At 39.7% G+C, this 20216-nt stretch overlaps 1 protein-coding gene across 6 annotated transcripts in view; it reads left to right on the top strand.

Annotated features, from left to right (window-relative positions):
* LRRC7 (leucine rich repeat containing 7) overlaps positions 1–20216 on the top strand; it is a 595712-nt gene that overhangs the window by 527599 nt on the left and 47897 nt on the right. For all 6 annotated transcript variants that reach the window (XM_045292109.1, XM_045292107.1, XM_045292106.1 and 3 more), the window contains one exon: positions 16084–16305. In XM_045292109.1, the coding sequence (XP_045148044.1) occupies positions 16084–16305 (222 nt within the window). The remainder of the gene's footprint in view (positions 1–16083; positions 16306–20216) is intronic.

The following is a 20216-nucleotide window of genomic DNA, read 5'->3' as shown; positions in this document are numbered from 1 at the left end:
TTAGTTATAGTTACTAAGTATAATTGAGTCAAGCTTCTTTTATCAGTGGACTGAATTCTATTCGCTAGTAGTGTGCATATTCGTGTGGGATAGTGGTCTATAGTGTAATAGAAACATCATAAAATTACCCGGGATTCATTCTTCTCTTCTATTTTCTGGAAGTGATTGTGTAGAATTATTGTTAATGCTTTAAATTGTTGATAAATTTACCTAGATAAACCATAATGTCTTGGACATTATTTTTCCAAAAATTTGTAAATTATACATTCAACTTCTTGATAGAGGTAAGGCTCTTCAATATATGTGTTTTTTTCCAATTTATTATTTTTTATTGAGAGATCTATCTTAGCTTTTTTCAAGGAAGTAATGAATCTTATTTCAATTGTCAAATTTACATGTGTGGAGCTGTGTACAGTATTACTTTTACCGTATATACCTATAGGATTTATATATATATCTGCTTTATTCCTGATTTCAATTATTTTTGCCCCACATTCCTTCCTATAAGTTTGTTGTCATTAATGGTATACTAAAAGAATATGTAAGTGTTTAATTAATGCTATCATTATTTTTTCTATTTTAAACTTTATTGGTATATGTTACTTTGATTAATTCCTTCTTTCTGCTAGCTTTGAGTTTATTTTATTCTATTTTTATAGCATTTTTTGATGAAGGCTTGAATTCTGTTAGCTGTGTTCCACAAATTTTTATTTCCATTCAGATTAATGAATTTCTTTCTTATGTCCCTTGAGACTTTTGATTGTCCTATAGATTATTTAGAAATGTGTTGATTAGTTTCCAAGTATTAGAGATTTTTCTTGTTATCTGTCTGTTATTGATTTCTATCTTGAATTCATTGTGGTTGGAGAACACATTGTATTATTTCAGTGCTTTTAAATTTTTTATAGTTTGTTTAATGGCCAAATAAAATAGGTTCTTTCTTAGTAAACAGTTCAAGGTAACTTTAAAAGAATGTATATCCTCTTGCATTTTGGTGCACTGTTCTACAAATGCCAATAATATCCTTTAGTTTGTAGTGCTAATGAGTTGTCCTGTAGTCAATTCTCTTTTTCTGCTATTCTCTTAATAGTTTAGAAAAGGAAAATGAAATTTCCAACTATAATTTAGGATCTATTTCTCAGTGAGCTCTATCAGGTTTTGCTCCATATAGTTTATAATTCTGTTGCTTGGTGCACACAGAGTTATAGCTGATATTAATATAGGCACTTCTTGTTTTATTAATGTTCATATGATATCTCTTTTCATCCTTTTACTTTCTACTTCACTAGATTGCTCTATTCTCGTTGCAGTCTGCATATAATTCAGTAATGTTCTTTAATATGCCAATATCTGTTTTTAAATTTGTTTATTTAGGCAGTCCACATTTAATGTAATTATTGATGCGTTATGTACGAAATTGCAATTTAATTTATTGTCTTCTGTTCTTTCTTTTTTTATATAAATCATTTTATTGTGGGCTCATGCAACTCTTATCACAATCCATACATACATCCATTGTGTCAAGCACATTTGTACATTAGTTGCCATTATCATTCTCAAAGTGTTTCTTTCTACTTGAGCCCTTGGTACCAGCTACTCAGTTTTTCTCTCCCTCCGCCCCCCTCCTCATGAACCTTTGATAATTTATAAATTATTATTATTTTGTCATGTCTTACACTATCCGACATCTCCCTTCATCCACTTTTCTGTTGTTTGTCCCCCAGGGATGGGGTTATATGTAGTTCTTTGTGATCAGTTTCCCCTTTCTGCCCCACCTTCCCTCTACTCTCACAATATTGTCACTTTCATCACTGGTCCTGAGGGGTTCATCCTGGATTCCCTGTGTTTCCAGTTCCTATCTGTACCAGTGTACATCCTCTTGTCTAGCTGAATTTATAAGGTAGAATTGGGATCATGATAGTAGGGGGAGGAAGCATTAAAGAACTAGAGAAAAGTTGTATGTTTCATCGTTACTACATTGCACCCTGACTGGCTTGTTTCCTCCCTGCGACCCTTCTGTAAGGACATACCCAGCTGCCTACAGATGGGCTTTGGATCTCCACTCCTCACTCCCCCTCATTCACAATGATATAAATTTTGTGTTCTTTGATGCCTGATACCTTATCCCATCGACACCTCGTGCTCACACAGGCTGGTGTGCTTTCTCCATGTGGGCTTTGTTGTAGCTTCAGTGTGACATTTCTTTGAAGAAATATGAGGGTAATTGTATCGGGATGGCATTGAATTTATATAGTGCTTTGGGCAGAACTGACATCTTTACTATATTGAGTCTTTCAATCCACGAGCTATTCAATCCATAGGATATTCTTCCATTTATTGACATCACACTTGGTTTCTTGTAATAGTGTTCTGTAGTTTGCCTCATATAAATCTTTTGTTCTTTTAGTTAGGTATATCCCTAGATATTTCCATTTCTGTTTGGCTATTGTGAAGGGTACCATCTTTATGATCTCCTTTTCCGTGGTCTTATCCGATGTGTGGAGCAGCCTGATAGACTTCTGTTTGTTCATCTTGTATTCTGCCGCTCTGCCATATTCTTCTATTGCTTCCAGTCCTCCCCTTGTGGAGATTATGGGATTTTCCATATATAAAATCATATAATCTGCGAATAATGATAGTTTCACCTCTTCCTTCCCAAGACAAATAACTTTGAAGTCTTTTCTTTGCCTTATTCTATTAGTTAAAAGCTCCAGTATGATGTTAAATAAGAGTGGGGATAAGGGGCATTCTTTTCTGGTCCCCTTTTTCAGTGGGATTGTGTTCATCTTTTCTCCATTGACTACACAATGGCTGTGTGTTTTTCATATATAGCTTGTATTATTTTGAATAATTTTCCTTCCTTTCCTATCTTCTTCAGTGTCTTAAACAGGAATTAGTGTTGGGTGTTTTCTAATGCTTTTTCCACATCTATCTATTTTATCATGTGGTTCTTAGAGTTTTTCATGTGAATGTGGTGAATAATGCTAATGGTCTTTCGTATGCTGAACCATCCTTGCATCCCTGGTATGAATCCTACTTCGTCATGGTGAATTATTTGTTTTATATACATTTGTATACTATTATCCAGTATTTTGTTAAGGATTTTTGCATTGATGTTCATTAGAGATATTGGTCTACAGTTCTAGGTTATTTTTGTATCCCTGCCCAGTTTTAGTATAAGAGTTATACTACCTTCATAGAAGGAGTTCTGGAGTTTGCTGTCTTTTTCTACGTTCTGGAAGAGTTTGAAAGGAGTGGTGTCAGTTCTTCCCTGAATGCTTGGTAGAATTCTCCTATGAAGGCATCTGGGCCAGGGTTTTTTTTTTTGTTTGTAATCCCTTGATAACCTTGTCCATTTCTTCTGTTGCTATGGGTCTGTTGAGATTCTTGATGTCCATCAGGGATTGTCTAGGGAGGGATTGTTTTTCCAAGAATATGTCCATGTCTTCCAAGTTATTAAATTCATTGGAGTACAGTCCTTCGTAGTACTGTGTACTTATCCTTTTGATCTCATTAGGGTCTGTTGTAATGTCCCCTCTTTCATCCTGCATCCTTGCTATTGAGATTTGTTCCCTCCTTTCTTTGGTTAGTTTGCCAGCAGTCTGTCGATTCTGTTTATCCTTTCATAGAACCTACTTTTAGCAGCATTAATTTTTTTCATAGTTTTCTTATTTTCACTCTCCTGAATCTCACCCCTGATTTTTATTATTTATTTTCTTTTGCTATTAGTAGGATTGTCCTGTTGACTCTGCCTGTCCTCTAGACCATTAGTGAGGTTCTCTTCCTCCTCCAGTCGGTTGGCGAAGTCTGTGAGTCTGCTACTGTTTTTTGTTATCTAATCCCTAAGCTCTTCCATTTCCCTTTGGTGTATGGTCTTTACCTCCTCTATCATCTCATCCTTTTTTCTGTATTATTTCCCTCATATCCTGTATGACTTCAAGCAGTATTCTGAAAGTTTCATTCTGAGGCAGATCAATGTCTGCTTGTTCTATGCACATCATTAGGTTCAGGACATATTCTTCCATTGCCTTTTGTTACTCCTTTTTTTCATTGAGGTCGTTGGGGTTGATTTCTATTGGCACTGCATTGTTTTAGAGGAGTCAGGTGCCATTTTTCAGAGTCAAAGAGCACTGACTCTCTCTGGGAGACTCGTAGGAATGCTTCTTCAAACTGCCTGCAGCTAATTTCACTGTGGAATTGGCCTACCACTTTATCCTCCTGTGGCTTCATTCTTTCCCTAGTCAACCAGTATTCTGTTATTTGGAGAGCAAGTTGGATGATCCTCTCAGGGGACACTGGTTAGGTCATTGTGGACCCACGAGGATGGTGCTGCACTGGATGATCTCACAAGAAGCCATGATGGTGTGGCACACAGCAGCTTACGGCACCGTAGAGGGCATACAGGGGTGCCTGCTGCAATGGGAGGCTGGTGGCTTGCCCGCTTTGGTATAGAGCACCGCGAATGGTGGGCTGAATTGACCTGGTCAGGTAGATCTCTGCGGAAGTTGAGCAGAGGTTACCCCAGCAGCATGGAACGGTGTGTGTTGACCAAACTGCCTTAGGCCGTGTGAGGCACTACAGCAGGCAGGAGGAAGTTCCCTCAGTCACGTGGAACCACAGAGGAGCTCCCCCAGCCACACAGGCAAGATTTCCCCCAAAGAAGGTGGGCAAGATTTCCCAGGCTCATGTTATGCACTGCAGAGGGCAGGTGAGCAAAATTACCTCCAGAGGAAAGTGGGTGGGATTTTCCTCAGCAGAAGTTGGACGGGATATCCCTTCATCAAGGGTGGGTGGGTGTTTCCCAGCCTTGGGTTACACTGAAGAGGGTGGAGCTCTCCCAGCTGGGTGGAGGGCATGCATAAATTCCCTAGGCTAAGGGGAGTCGTCTGGAGGTCGGCAGTGGCCTGTGAGAGAAAAAGGACGATAAAAAGAAAATAAAACTAAGCCCCCTGGGACTGTGGGGGTACAGAAAGAAGAGAGGGAAACAAAAGTAACAATATAACTGAGCCCTGATCCCTGATCATGGGGCTGGAGGAGTTTAAACCCTGCCACAAGGTGGTGGCAAGTTGTGGCTATGTTGATAAAGCCCCTGCTTTGGCTCCAAACGATCCTGATTCTGGCTGAGACAGTGGCAGGGCTAAGGTCAAACCCTAGCAGGCCTCCACTGTGGAAAGGCAGAAGCCCCCAGCTCCTTAAAACCTAGTGGATCTATGCCTACTTATCTTTATGGCGCTCCTCCTGCGACCTGGCAGTGTGGAATGTCCCTCTTAGTAACTCTCCTGCTTTGATTTCTGTGGAGTCCCTCTGGAACGTGTTCCTCAGTCGCCATCTTCCCGGAAGTCCTATTCTTTCTTTTTTATTTGTTTGTTAGTTTGTTTTCTAGCTCCTGTGAGTAACTTGAAAATTCTTTAGAACTGCATATTAGTCATAGAGTTTTTTATATTATCTCTTTATATATATAGCTTTCTTAGTGGTTTATATATTACATTATATGCACATAATTTACTGGTGCCCTCATTTTATGAGTTAAATTAAGGCTTCCTCTACATATAGTCTATCAGGGTTTATAAAACAATTGTTTTCAATATTTCCATTTATATACATTTAGAAACACATCGACAGTGCCATGATTTTTTACTCAACCATCAGGCATCGTTTTGAAATTCAGAACAGTAGGAAAGATCATTATATTTAGCCATAATTTTGCTCACCATTTCTCTTCTTTCTTGATATTTGGGGTCACTTCTTTGTTCTCTTCTTTGAGAACTTCTTTTACCCATTGTCATAAAGTAGGTATGCTAGCAACAAATTCTCTTTATTTTCCTTCAACATTTGAAACATATTGTGGCTCTTCTGCACTACATGGTTCCTAATGAGACACTCGCTGTCATTCACATTGTTTTCCCCAAGTGTGTATGACTTAAAGATGTTTTTTCTTTGTTTGTAGTTTTCAGAAGTTTAATTGTGACGTATATATACATGGATTTCTGAGGATTACTCTTTCTAGAGTTGAGCCCTGGTGGAGGAAGGGTTATGTGTTGGGCTGCCATTGGCAAGGTCTTAAGTTTGGAACCACCAGCCACTCTGAGGGACGAAGATGTGGCTTTTGATTCCTGGAAAGAGTTACAGCCTCAGAAACTCATAGGGGCAGTTCTACTCCTATGGAGTCTTATGAGTCAGATTTGATTCAATGTCAATGAGTTTGCTTTGTTTTTTGGAGCGTTCAGTCTCTTCTTTAATCTGTAGATCTTTGTTGTTGGCCAGGTTTCAGAATTTTCCACCATTTCTTTGTCTGTACCACCCTTTTCTCCTCCTCTTAGATGGCATGTATTCTAGATCAAGGTAACCAGATTTTAACATTGGTAAAGTGGGACAAAAGCAGGACACCATTGATAAAACTCATATCCTGGCAAAATAGCCACATGGCAGCTGAAAACCATATACCCTAGCTTGTCGTACATTCTTTCTAAAAATTGGGACTTTTTAAAAACGCTGCGGGACGTGGGAAAATTTGTTAAAAATCGGGGCTGTCCCACCAAAAGCGGGACGTCTGGTACCTTACTCTAGATACTTTGTGTAGTCCCACAGGCCCTTGTGACTGTTCTTTTTTTCTCCGTTCTTTTATATCTTCTGTTAAGATTGAGTAATTTCCATTGTCTACCTCCAAATTCACTAATTATTCCTTTTGTCCTCTGCAGTCTTCTGTTTCTGAGCCATTGGATTTTCATGTCAGGAATTACATTTTTTGTTATAATATTTCCATTTGCTTGTTCCTTACATCTTTTAATTCTTTGCTAAGACGTACTCTTTTGCTTAGTGCTAACAGTTTATTTTTATTTTTTCATTTGATTAATATATATTATTGATCATTGGTGTTTTTAAAAAATTTTTAGTAGCTGTTTAGAATATTTTCAGATCTGTCACTGACTTCTCAGTATTGACATCCAATGGTTGTATTTTTATATTCCATTTGATAGCTTGCTGGCTTTTGGTATGAAGGTTGATTTTTCCGTTAAAACCTGGACATTTTCATATTGTGCAATAAGACTCTGGATCTTAATTAAACCCTGTTAATAGACTTTCTCTATTGCTACTCCAGGAGATGATGAATGGAACACTAATTATGTACAGTTTGAGGTAGGAAACCAGATTACTCACTCAGTATCCATTAATATTTGCAACAAAGGCTCTTCATTATTGCTAGGCAGGGATAGAATTTCTGGCTCCCCATACGGTCTCTAGCGATACCATGATTGAAGTGGCCTAATTATCACTGCATGATATTGAAAATCCTCACTCCGTACTAGACCTTCCATAACATCTCTCTAGTGGGAAGGGAGAAAGGTGCTTCATTTTTGCAAAGTGTGCATAGAATTACTGATTCTTCACATGGTCTGACACTGTGAAGTAGAGGGTATACTTATTACCAGTTGATGAGGATGAAATCCATAGCTCCTTACTTTGCCTCCTCTTATACAACCCAGCCAGTGAACTGGGATGACTTGCTACATTGTCAAACACTTTAAGGCTTGGATTCCCCACTTGGTCATTGCTGGCATTGTTGCCGGGAGGCCACAGTTTTTTGCATGGTGTTTTACTATAGTAGAGCGATTACTGTCTAAAAGTTTTGGTCTTGCTAGTTTGTCCCTTTTGGGATCCAATGACTAAGGAGAGCAGACTTTGGTTCAGAACCTTTTTGTGTATGAAACCATTGGCATTTCTAGGTTGCCTCCTGCTTCAACTTCAAGGTTGGAACATGTGACGCAAAAAGGAAACTCAGGCAGCTCACACCATGTCTTGATGCAAACTCTGGTAGAGCTGACCAGCCTTCTCTCCACCTTTCCAAGTCTTCTTATATTTGTGTATATATACTAACTAGGATTTTTGTTGTAGTTTGTTGAAGAAATAGTGGAAAGTATGCCTACAACATTCCTCTGTAAGCATAAGTTCCACTGCCACAATAAAAACAACAGCAACATTAAAAAAACTTCATTTTTACAAAGAAGGGGAAAAGGATGCTATGGAACTCATGGTGTGAACAGAAAGTGATAGGATGGTTTGGACTTGTATCTTTTGGCTTACATTTTATGTCAAGCATATTTGTACATCTGTTGCCCCCATCACCCTCAAAACATTTGCCCTCTACTTAAGTCCTTGGTTTCAGCTCCTTATTTTTTCCCTCCCTCCCTGCTACCCCCTCCCTCATAAACCCTTGATACTTTATAAATTATTATTATTTTGTCATGTCTTACATAGTCAGACATCTCCCTCCCTTCACCCACCTCTCCGATGTCCATCCCTCAGGGAGGAGGTTATATGTAGATCCTTATAATAGGTTCCCCCATTCTAATCCACCCTCCAGTATTGCCACTCTCACCACTGGTCCTGAAGGGATCATGTGTCCTGGATTCCCTGTGCTTCCAGTTCCTATCTGTACCAGTGTACATCCTCTGGACTAGCCAGCTTTGTAAGGTAGAATTGGGATCATGATAGTGGGGGGAGGAAGCATTTAAGAACCAGAGAAAAGTTGCATGCCTCATCATTGCTACACTGCACCCCGACTAGCTCGTCTCCTCCCCACAACCCCTCTTCAAGGGGATGTCCTGTTGCCTACAGATGGGTCCTGGGTCCCTAATCTGCACATACATCCCTCACCCACAATGATATGATTTTTTGTTCTTTGATGCCTGATACCCGATCCGTTTGACACCTCCTGGTCACACAGGCTGGTGTGCTTCTTCCATGTGGGCTCCGCTGCCTCTGAGTGAGGCAGCCACCTGTTCACCTTCAAGCATCCAAGACCCCAGACACCACATCCCTTGATAGCCAGGCACCATCAACTTTCCTCACCATATTTGCTCATGCATACATTTCCTCTCAGTGATCATATCAGGAAGGTGGGCACACAATGATATGATTTTTTTTTGTTCATTGATGCCTGACACCTGATCCCCTCAACACCTTTTAGTCACACAGGCTGGTGTGCTTCTTCTATGCAGGCCCTGCTGCTTCTGAGATAGGTGGCCACTTGTTCACCTTCAATCCTTTAAGACCCCAGATGCTATATCTTTTGATAGCCTGGCACCATCAACTTTCTTCACCACCTTTGCCTGTGCACACATTTGTCTTCAGTGATCATGTCAGGAAGGTGTGCATCATGGAATGCCAATTTAATGGAACAAAGTGTCCTTGCATTGAGGAAGCACTAGAGTGGAGGCCCAATGTCCACCCACCACCTTAACACTAAACCTACAAATATATGCATGTAGGTCTATTTCTCCATCATCATATATAAATATATTTACATATGTACATCCCTGTATTTAGACCTCTATAAATGCCCCTTGCCTCCTAGTTCTTTCCTCTATCTCCTTTTACTTTCCTCTTGTCCCACCATCATGCTCAGCCTTCATTTGGGTTTCAGCAATTTCTCTTGGTTACATTGCCCTTAATCAATCCCCACCAGGCCCCTCACACCCTCCTCACCACTAACCTTGCATCACTTGCTGTTCCTTTGTTCCTGGGTTGGAACACCACCTTCTTTACCCCACCTCCCCCTCTCCCACATCCCCCCTGAACCATCAATCCCACTCCCCTCTAATCCAGACTGTTCATCCATCCTATCCAGACAGACTTGCAGAGACAACAATATGCACACAAAAAAACAAGACATAGCAAGACAAAGCGACAAAAGAAAACACAATAATAAATAAATTAATTAAAATTTTAAAAGAAGAAAAACCTGTAAATAATTCAAGGTCTGGTTGTTGACCTCTAGGAATGTCCTCCTGTTGAGTCCGATGGGATGCCACTCCCTGGCCCCAAATTCAATCCTTTGCACTCCCTCGGGACCTCCCTGCTCTATTCCCCCAGCTGCTCTGCTGCAAGGCCTTAGCATTTTGCCTCAGTGTGGTGTGGTCAGACTGGGCCAATCCCAACACTGAGTCTCCAGTGTTGTCCCCCATACAGCCATGGGTCAATGTGGAACATCGTGTCTCATAGTGGGGCCAGCCATGTGGTCCAATCTGTGCATTGGCTGTTCTGAGTGGGGAAATCATCCTCCAGGCTTGGTGGGACAAGATGCACTCCACTCTCTCTTCCTCCCTTCATTTCCTCCCATGTATTCTGATCAGACATGTCCTTCTCCCCGAGCGCAGCTTCAGTGCTATCCTCTAAAGTAAATTCTTCTGGGGGGAGGGGCACTTGTCCACGTAGTTGGGATTGGGACTGGGCCCTCCACTGCCTTCCCGCTCCATGCTGGCAAGCTGCATTCACATCCCAGAACACTGGGTTGAATCTGGTCCCTCTTTCCCTGTGGAGATATAAACAATACTCTCCCCTTGGGTGGGTTAGTGCCCTTTTCTCCCGCTACAGATTTCTATCTTCCTCCCCTCCCCCCACCTCCTTTTTAGTTGGCTACCATATGTACCCCTGGATTTGGTCTGGCCCCACTTTTTGGGTTTTTCCCCCAAAGTTACTTAATCTGATGCATCTAAATAAATACTGCTGACTCCTTGAAATCCTTACAGAGTTATCATTTGAAGATGATTCTGTGTTGTTGACATTGTCACAAGCATTTTTAGAAGTTTATTGGACTTAATTTTAGAAATTGAATCATGCTTTTTTGAACATTCTCTGTGGCATAAATCATCATCTGCTGAGACTGTGTTTGATTTTTGGAAGTACCACAAGAGCCAAGATTAATAGGAAAACAGATGACCAAATTGGGCAATACTCTTCTCAATCAAACACTTTTCTAAGGAAGCAGTGTGAGCCAAAGCACCGGTGTAGTGAAAAAGTCAGTTATTTATATAGCATGCAAAATTGCCCAGACAGTTCAAATCTCCACATAATAAGCCTGATTAGCTGTGAGATAAATTTTGCATGAACAGTGCCATTTGGCACCAAGTTATCTCCTTCCAACTCCTGTACTTTTGAAACAAATGTTTCCTTGGGTCTTGTGGTTATTGAAGTTTTCCCCATAAAATTAGATGGTTTGTTTTGGGCTGACATGAAAGCACTGTATGCCACCACAATTCTCCTCAAGTACACATTGTTGTGCTCAACCTTCCTTTGAAAGTTCAAAACAAATTAACTTTATTATCATTCAAAATGTGTAGCACAGACCTTGTCAAAATATCCATGTTCAAGTTCCCCTTCAATCTGAGTCAGTATTCTCATAACTAACCCTCTGCTTGAAGAAATGGTCTCTATGTTTTCTATATTTTCCTCAGTCTGTGCACTTCATTATGAGCATCCTTGTTATCATTGTAACCCTTTGTGAGTGTCAAAAGAAATTTATTCTTTCCATTTCTTCTCTACCATAATTGTCTCTTTGGATATCTTACGTCTTTTATATGTGCTTAGGTGCACCCAACATTGAGTGCTAATTCTGTGTGCTCTCCAGCGGTCACCCTCCATTCCTCTGTGTCAGAGCTTAGAACTGAGGAGAGTGTGAAGCCGATGCTTGAGCTACCGAGTCCTTTTACAATATGTGCCTCTGTGTCTACTTTTTAATTTTCTGCCTTACCATCCAAAAGCATGAGCTTCATTGCTTCACAATCGTTGGAAAATTACAAAACACACAGAGCACCAGAACATTTCCTTACCTCTAAACTTCTAAGTCACAGGATCTAAAATAGATATTAACATGTACCTCAACCTCCATGACCCTGAGACCAGAAGAACTAGATGGTACTCAATTACCACTACCAACTGCTCTGAAAAAGGTCACATTAGAAGGTCCTGGGTAGATTGGGAGACAAATGTGTAACAAAACTCAAAAACCATAGGAAAAAATTATGAAGCTTATGGGTTAGACAGAGACTGGTGAAATTCCCAAGACTGTGGCCCTAACCTGATGGCTGGACCTTAGCTCATCACTGTGGCTCAATTTTCATTCAGAAAGTTGTCAGGTCGATAATAGGAACAATCACACTAGCCCAGTATCACATCCTTAGAATAGTCAACCATTGTGATCAAAAGGCATTTGCCCAAGGACAAAGTTCAGAAGGTTTAGGAAAGAACTAAAGCAGTGGTTCTCAACCTTCCTAATGCCGCGACCCTTTACTACAGTTCCTCATGTTGTGGTGACCCCACAAACATAAAATTATTTTCATTGCTGTAATTTTGCTACTGTTATGTTTTGTAATGTAAATATATGATATGCAAGGTGTATTTTCATTGTTACAAATGGAACATAATTACACATAATGAAAGCATAGTGATTAATCACAAAAAAATATGTATTGTGAAATATTTATGTGTTTTCCGGTGGTCTCGGATGACCCCTGTGAAACGGTCTTTTGACCCCCCAAAGGGGTCGCGACCCACAGGTTGAGAACCACTGAACTAAAGGAAACTGGAAACACCAAGAGGACAGGAAGTAAGTGATGTTATATTTCAGGAAGTGCAATCAATGACAGGAAACAAAGTGTGCTTAAATTGTTGGAAACTAATTTGCCCTGTAAATATGCACAGTATTTGAATATGTAAATATTCAAATTTACAATAAAAATCTTCAAAATAAATAAGTGAAATAGATAAAAAATATAAATCAGTACCTGAAGAATGGTTCTTTGGAAAATTAGAAAAGTGCTAAAGAAATTAATAAACCCTTCCTTGCCATCTTGTTGACTTTTTTACAATCATGATTCCTTTTTAATTCACTCAGCTATGGCGTGAGGACTGCACTAGGAGCCATATTTGACTCCTATGTCTTACCTATTACCAAGGGGCAAGGGTCAGACACGCCTCCACACTGTATCCTACTTTACCTACTCTGACACCAATTGTTCCTTCCACAGCACTCTACTTCTGTGCTAGGTTTGATAATTCAGTGCTGTGGTCACAAAGAACTCATAGACAATGGGCACTTATTAGGGAAGTCAATATGCTACCATGAGTTAGGATCAGCAAACAATAAGGATGAAATCGTTGATCCACAACAGCACTTCGAAGCCAGAAGCCAAGTCTTTCTCTGGTACTCAGCCTCTCGGCCACGTGATTTTGGATTTTGGACTAGAAACCTGCCTCAGAAATCTTCATCTCAGAGGCCCATAGTCTTGGCATTGACCTTCTTGAGCTGTCCTATGGTCTCCATGCCACAGTCCCTGGTGCCACTGGTCTCAGTCTCCACCAGTTCAGATAGAAATCTGGAAATTCCCTTCTGATAGTCGTGCACTTTCTCTCCCTTGTACTGTAGCCTCAACGATGATTGGCCCTTAAAGTGGTGGCAATAAAAACTATTTCATAGTCCTACCCAATCATGTGGTGGGCGTTTCAGAGACTTGGATAGCAGAGACTATTAGAAAATGTCATTCCATCACAAGGGCACTGCCAGTTACTGGGGAAGAGGGCTGTTGTATTTGCAGTCCTGGACAGCATGGCTTTTAGTAGTCAGACAGCCTAGGATTAAATCTTGATCTTGCCAATTACTACTTTTGAAATTGTTAAGGCAAATTATTTAATCTCTTCCAGCCTTCGTTTTCTCCTAACTTAGATGAGATCATTATAATCACTGCTGAATGCTTATAGGAGGATTAAAGGATTTCATATCCAAAGGTGTTTTACCACATTATCTGAGACCTAGAAAGTGCTTGGAAGGTAGTTCTTTATTCAATGTCAGTTTAAGTGTAACTTATGAGTGAGATATGGTCCTTGCTCTGAAGGAGTTCAAAATCAAAGCATCATCTTGAGCTCATGTCCCATCAGGAAGGAAAAAAACCAAAAGCTATCCCAGTACTATATCAACATAGAATTAATTTGTTGACCTTGGATAGGTCATTGCCAGGATATTCTAATCAAAACAGCATTTGTTAAGCAGTCATCATTAATCCTGTCAGGTAAGTTATGGGGCACAGAACCATAACTATGTTCTGGAACCAAAGCTATGTTCTGGGTTCAAGTTTTTCAGGGTGTAAATACAAAAAAACCTCCTTAACTCTGCAGGCACTTTCATTCAGTCAGTCTTCCTCTTCTCGTTGGCTCAGGCTCTGGGGGAAGAACCATGACCACCGTGCCCTGCCCGCAGAGGGGAGATAGAGGCAGAGATGTAAAACTCTATTGATTGCTCAGCAGCCAGGCCAGCCTACAGCCCCGCTCCTCTGACTCCAAGAAATCCTTTTCTCTAAGTAGCTGAATTAGTACATTTCTGGGTTTACTCAGAGTAAATCCGCTCAACATGTGTTTTCTTTTCCTACCATGGAAGCAGAACAAACGTGAACTTACAATAAGGGGGGAAATGATCAAAAGGGTGTTCATCCCTCTAGAAAGGGTGAGAAGTTTGTGGCATTTATTTTTATTAAGACTTTGAGGGTCCTTTGCCCTTTCTGAAGTTATCTTAGTTTTGTTTGTGAAGCTGTAGTTTTGCAATCACTGATGGTGTGGAATAGTGTTAGATTAATAAATGTTTTCACATTGTGTTGTTAGAGCCTGAAACACTTGTCACATTTTTCTAATTTTCATGACTCTCATCTCCCTATTGTTTTTCAATGTAACAAAAGCATACATGATACGAAGACAGTCCATTGGAGATCTAAAAGGTGTACTCAATGGTCGTTGATTTTGTCATGTGTTTTGTCACATAATAGTTTTGAACATTTTCTTCACTGAAAGTACAGCTTATTTTTGGCCTCCTATAATACCTTATCTCTTTAATTATTTTCCATGATCACCTTAGGTTTCTTATAGTTCTCTTCTTTTAGAAATTTAAAATAATTAAAGATAGTCTCAGCTTTGAATGCTTATTTAACAACTACATTCTTTTCCCTCCAACTTTATTTTTCCATCGCTATCAAGAATCTTGATTAAGGGATTGGGGAGGGAGGGAGGAAAATAAGGAGCTGATATTAAGGGCTCAAGTAGAAGGCAAATGTTTTGAGAATGATGATGGCAACAAATGTACATATGTGCTTGACACAATGGATGGATGGATGGATTGTGATAAGAATTGTACGAGCCCCCAATAAAGTAATTAAAAAAAAGAGAATCTTGATTAGTCAGGAAAATTCACAAGTTTTCCTAACTAATCACTTTTGAATTCCAAATTACCTATCCTTGAAAAAAAATAAGAAAGAAAATGAATTCTGAATGTAAATTCTTATATCTCTCAGTAGTAATGAGGAAAGTACCCGGCTATGCCTAAAATAAATGTGTAAAAAATAATAATAATAATAATACTGAAACATTCACTTCGCATGTTCTGACCCTCCTGGTAAACATACTTAACATGACAGCATATTCTAGGTTGTCAGCTCACAAACAGAACTACTCACTTTTTGGAAAACACATCAAGTAAAATAACTCAAGGGGTGTTTTAAAAAATAGGAGTGAACAAGGAAGCAGGCATAGGTTTGAAGATGGGGGACTCCATAGAGCATGCGCTTTCTCCTCTGAAACTTTGAGGATGGAGAAGCGGCCATTATCACTTTAAATAAGGTGCATCTCTCTGAAAGCCGGTGACAAGAAAGTGTTGTGCGTGCAGGGCTCACTACGAAGACCTGCTTGAATCTAGTGGATCCACAGGCGAGAGATAAGGACTGGAACATATCCGATGATTGGTATTAATGTAACTAACTTAAAGATCCCCAAACCCACACTCTGGATTTTTGCAGTGTGGCAGAGTAATAATTATTGGTTATATACACTTGAACCAGAGTGTTAAGCACCTATAACATAAAAGAAAAATGATTCTTTCATTTTCAAATTAGGAAACATCCTACCTTCCTCCCTGATAGCGCATAGAATACATCTCTCCTTAGTGGCTGGACGTTAAATGCTAACTAGAGTTCCACTTTGCATTTGTTACTTCTTTTCCTATTTGAGAATTTTCAGGCAGAATTTTGTTCTTTAAATTAATCATCACAAATTATCATCGCAAGCCACCAGATGACTACAAAAGTATTTAATGCGACTGCGTTCCCACATTAACATTTTCACAAACCACAGTAGGCAGACTCTTGCTGTTTTTCCATTATCCTTTCCGGCCGTGGCTGAGCGCCCAAATGATACCACTTTACCAGAGTGGTCTTCTGTGCGTGTTCTCCGCACAAACCTTCGCCTGACAGATGATCTTCTCCACAGGCAGGCAGCCACATCCAGACCTTGATGGGCTCGCAGAGCCTGCAGCATCGCAGCCGGGAGCAGCAGCCATATGAGGGAAATCTCAACAAAGTGACCATCCAGCAATTTCAGTCACCATTGCCTATTCAGATCCCCTCTTCGCAGGCCACCCGGGGACCCCAGCCTGGACGGTGCTTAATTCAAACTAAAGGGCAAAGGAGTATGGACGGATATCCAGAGCAGGTAAGTCTGGTTCATACGGATGAATACCCAGGAAGCCTTTAAGAAAGTTCAAAGGGCTCATGGCTTGCCTTCCTCCATCAGTGTAGTCTGAGGCACACTATTGCCATGTTGAATGAGGTTGGCTACATCTATATCTTAGCTGCAAAGATATAACTCTTTGTGAGGATTTTATCATGATTTTTGGTGAAGTAGCAGTGGGCGAAAAGCCTTCTTCACATAAAGGAGAAGTAAGGGCACAGAATAGCTTTTCCAGTTCGCTCTCTCCTACTCAATTCCAACTGTAGGGTAGCCCTACTGTGTTAGCAGGCTTTGAATGTTACAATGAGCTATCATGGATTAGATGTGTTTACCAAGGCCTTTGGTTAAACTGACAGTGTTAAGACTAAACAGTAGGATTCCCCTCTATTTGTAGAAAGAGGTTTCTTAAAGGTCCTATCTTTTTATTGTTGAATAGGACAGAGATAAATCTTTGCTACAAAGAAAATGACAAAGAATAACTTTAAAAGAAGTATCTCTGAAATGCTTTAAAAGCTACTGGCAAATGCCATGTACCAAAATAAATAATAAGACAATTTCCCTTCTTTGGGCATATCTAAAAATAGTACTTGCTTTTTATAGTGAAGAACCTGGTTCTAAAAAAAAGGAAGAAGAACCTATTCTCCTTCCTTAGGGTCAGAAAATTGACCAGAATCTCATCAATGGAATCACATAAAACTCAGAAAGTAAAACATTAATTTCTCAATACATCAAATCAGTTTATCTTCTTTCCCACTTGAGATGCTACTCCGATCACCAGGCAAAGCTCCACTGATTAACTTGCTCCTTAACATAGTTTACAAAGGTTTCATTTTAATATTTCTTATTCAAAGTTTCACATATTACTTGCTTTATTTTCTTAATCCAGCAGTCAAAATTGTCCAAGGGTTTTTTTCCTTTATATTGTTAAGATCCATTTATCATCTGGATTAGAGCTACTCTGCACTCTATTTCGTTATACTTTCCTTGAAGCTAAGATTATATGCTAATTGTTCTCAGAACCCTGAATATTTTTTCAAGAGAAGATTCTTTCTCTTTTCCCTGGATCTAGGCTAAGTGCTAGATTTAAAGTATAGTAAATAGTTACCTTGAATGAGGCAATGGTGGAAGTTTTAAATTCTCTAGCCTTAAGAGTTGAAAAAGAATATAGTATGCTTTACCAAAGATATTTTAGAGATTAAAAATTACTCATATTCACACACAGCAGAGTTATAACAAAAACCCCTTTTTCTTATTTCGTTCTTCCAATGATTAGCTGTTCCTGTTAGCTGCCGTTCAGTTAGCCATGGCATCTCATTGTGTCACAAAGTAGAACCGTTCCATAGGGTTCCCTGGCTGTCATCGTAAAAGAAGTAGATCACCAGGCTTCCGGGTGGGTCCTACTTCTTGGTGGGTTCACATCACCAATCTTTCAGTGAGCAGGTTACAGCCAACTACACACCCATCCACCTTCCTCGAATTAGTCACTTCTCTTCCTTTCTCTCTCAGAATCAATGCCTTTAAAAATTAAGGTTTTCACCTACTTGGTGGCTTAGTGGATTATGTATTGGGCTGCTAACCACAAGTTCAGCAGTTCAAACACACCAGTCACTCCCTGGGAGAAAGACGAGGCTCCCTGCTCCTGTAAAGTTTGACAGCCTCTGAAACCCACTGGGATTGTCCCACAGAGTTGCTAGATTGAGTCCACTGGATGGCAGCAAGCTTGTGAGTTTACTAGCAGATTCAGTACTGAGATGCACTTAACCCTGAGTGGCCTAAATATAAGTCACCTTGACCCTATTTCTCAAAAAAATACATACATTTCATAACATTTGACTAATGAAAGTATTACCAAGTTTTAAAGTTTATGTCTTATTTAAAATTTAAAAGAGTATGATTTTTTTTCTCTCAGAGAATGTGCTTATAGTAGCTTTCAAACGTTTGGCTTCACAACCCTGGCACCTGATGCTTCCAACTGGATATGTGGTGTCCATGATGGGATTTTTGTTGTCTTCCTCATCTCCTCTGCCTTTTCTTCAGGATGAAACACGTAGTTTGATTTTAAACAACTAGTACAGGCACCAAAACTGTGTGCCCCCTCTCCGAGTTAAAAATCTTTAGAAAAATTTCCCAGAACCCCTTTCACGATTCAGTGTGATATTCGTGGCAGTAGTGTGCTGGACTGCGCCGTGTGCATCCCTTCCCAGCTGCACCTCTGGTGACATCACATTAAACTGCAAAATGCGCTCCCATCGAGCGGGTTCTGTTCAGAGAGACCCTGTGTGGGGACCCCACATCTCTAAACCGTTACAGCTACAGACAGGTGTACCTTTCTCCCTCAGAGGGGCCGGTGGGTTTGAACCACTGACCTTGCAATTGGTAATCCAAGCTTACTGGACAAGGCCACCAAGACATTACATTGATAGATTAAAAAGAGGGAATAATTACACCATGGGAATCAGGAAGCACTACAAATTAGGGTTCTTCCAATCCCCAACAAGTTGTTAAACATTTTCAATGCATCAATGACTACTACACGGGTATGGTCCCTTAATTTTCTTTCCCCAACTTCTCCATCTCTTCATTTAGCTCTATAGCATGGAAGGAAAGAGAATATTAGGGGTAGGCACCAGAATGTAGAGTTATAATCTCATGTCCACTTCTCTGTCTTTATGGTGGTAAATAAATACATTATACTTGCAAATCACTTGACCTTTCAGTATTTCTTGTCATGCCCACTTTGAGTGGGTGTATATCCTTGTCAACTTATTAATTCTACCTGAGCTCTGTTCCTCTGCTTATACAATGAGAATATTATTACTGATTAAGGATAGCTAAAAGATTCCTGTGGGAGTTAAATAATATAATTCTACACAAAGAAGATACACCTGGAAATAAGAAGACATAAGTAGAGATATAATATTTCAAAAACACTGAACACAAACTGACTGAACACAAACACACAATCCCCTTGGATTCTCTGAGGCCCTCATTCCCCAAAAATCCCAGAATAATCTAATTGTTTTAGAATTAAAATACTGTAGGGCATTTCATGGTTGTTAATCCCAAGCCTCTCAGGTGACAAACAAACAAAAAGAAGCTAAGGGAGAATATGAAGTTCATTTTCATAATAAAATATTTATATAGAATTTTGTTCTAAATCATGTTTCTTTTGAAAATTCAAACCCATTATATGTGTGCAGGAAATTTTTTATTTCAAATTTCATAAGAAAACAATGGAGAAAATTACTTGAAACATCTAAATAAAACAGGGACTTTCACATCAAAATGATATGCGATTGATTTAAGGGTAAGGATCAGTGAGGTAACTGAAAATATCTAATGTGGGTTTCAGGAATATAAATCTGAAGCTTGTGTTTTAGTAAGGCAGTTCTAGTGGTCAATAAAGGGGGGAAAAGAAAGAGAGAAAATCAAAGTCTCATTTAGGTGATGAAAGCAAAAAAAATTAAATTTCATCAAATTTAATATGAAAAAACCTAACTTGTGTATAATTGTAAAAAGCAAGGATATGCCATAAATGCCGCACACAAAGAATGGTTACAGAGCATGATAAAGTGCAATACTTTTTTTTAAGTAAAATTTGAATTAAAAAAAAAAAAGTTTTGTGATTTAGGAAAAAGAAGCCTGAATTAAAAAATAGAAAAGTAAAGGACTGCAGTTACCATAATTTGGGTGCCTGCTCTGCATTTGGCACTGTCTGTCTACACACAGCCCGGTCTCGGGGACTCACTGCTCTGCATTTGGCACTGTCTGTCTACACACAGCCCGGTCTCGGGGACTCACTGCTCTGCATTTGGCACTGTCTGTCTACACACAACCCTGCCTCGGAGACTCACTGCTCTGCATTTGGCACTGTCTGTCTACACACAGCCCTG

Source organism: Echinops telfairi, unplaced genomic scaffold (genome assembly GCF_000313985.2).
Source record: "Echinops telfairi isolate 266 unplaced genomic scaffold, ASM31398v2 ScPeMD7_443;HRSCAF=831, whole genome shotgun sequence".
In the NCBI taxonomy this organism is placed as follows: domain Eukaryota; kingdom Metazoa; phylum Chordata; class Mammalia; order Afrosoricida; family Tenrecidae; genus Echinops; species Echinops telfairi.
Note: the sequence above shows the minus strand (reverse complement) of the source record. Positions and strands in the feature narration are given on the sequence as shown.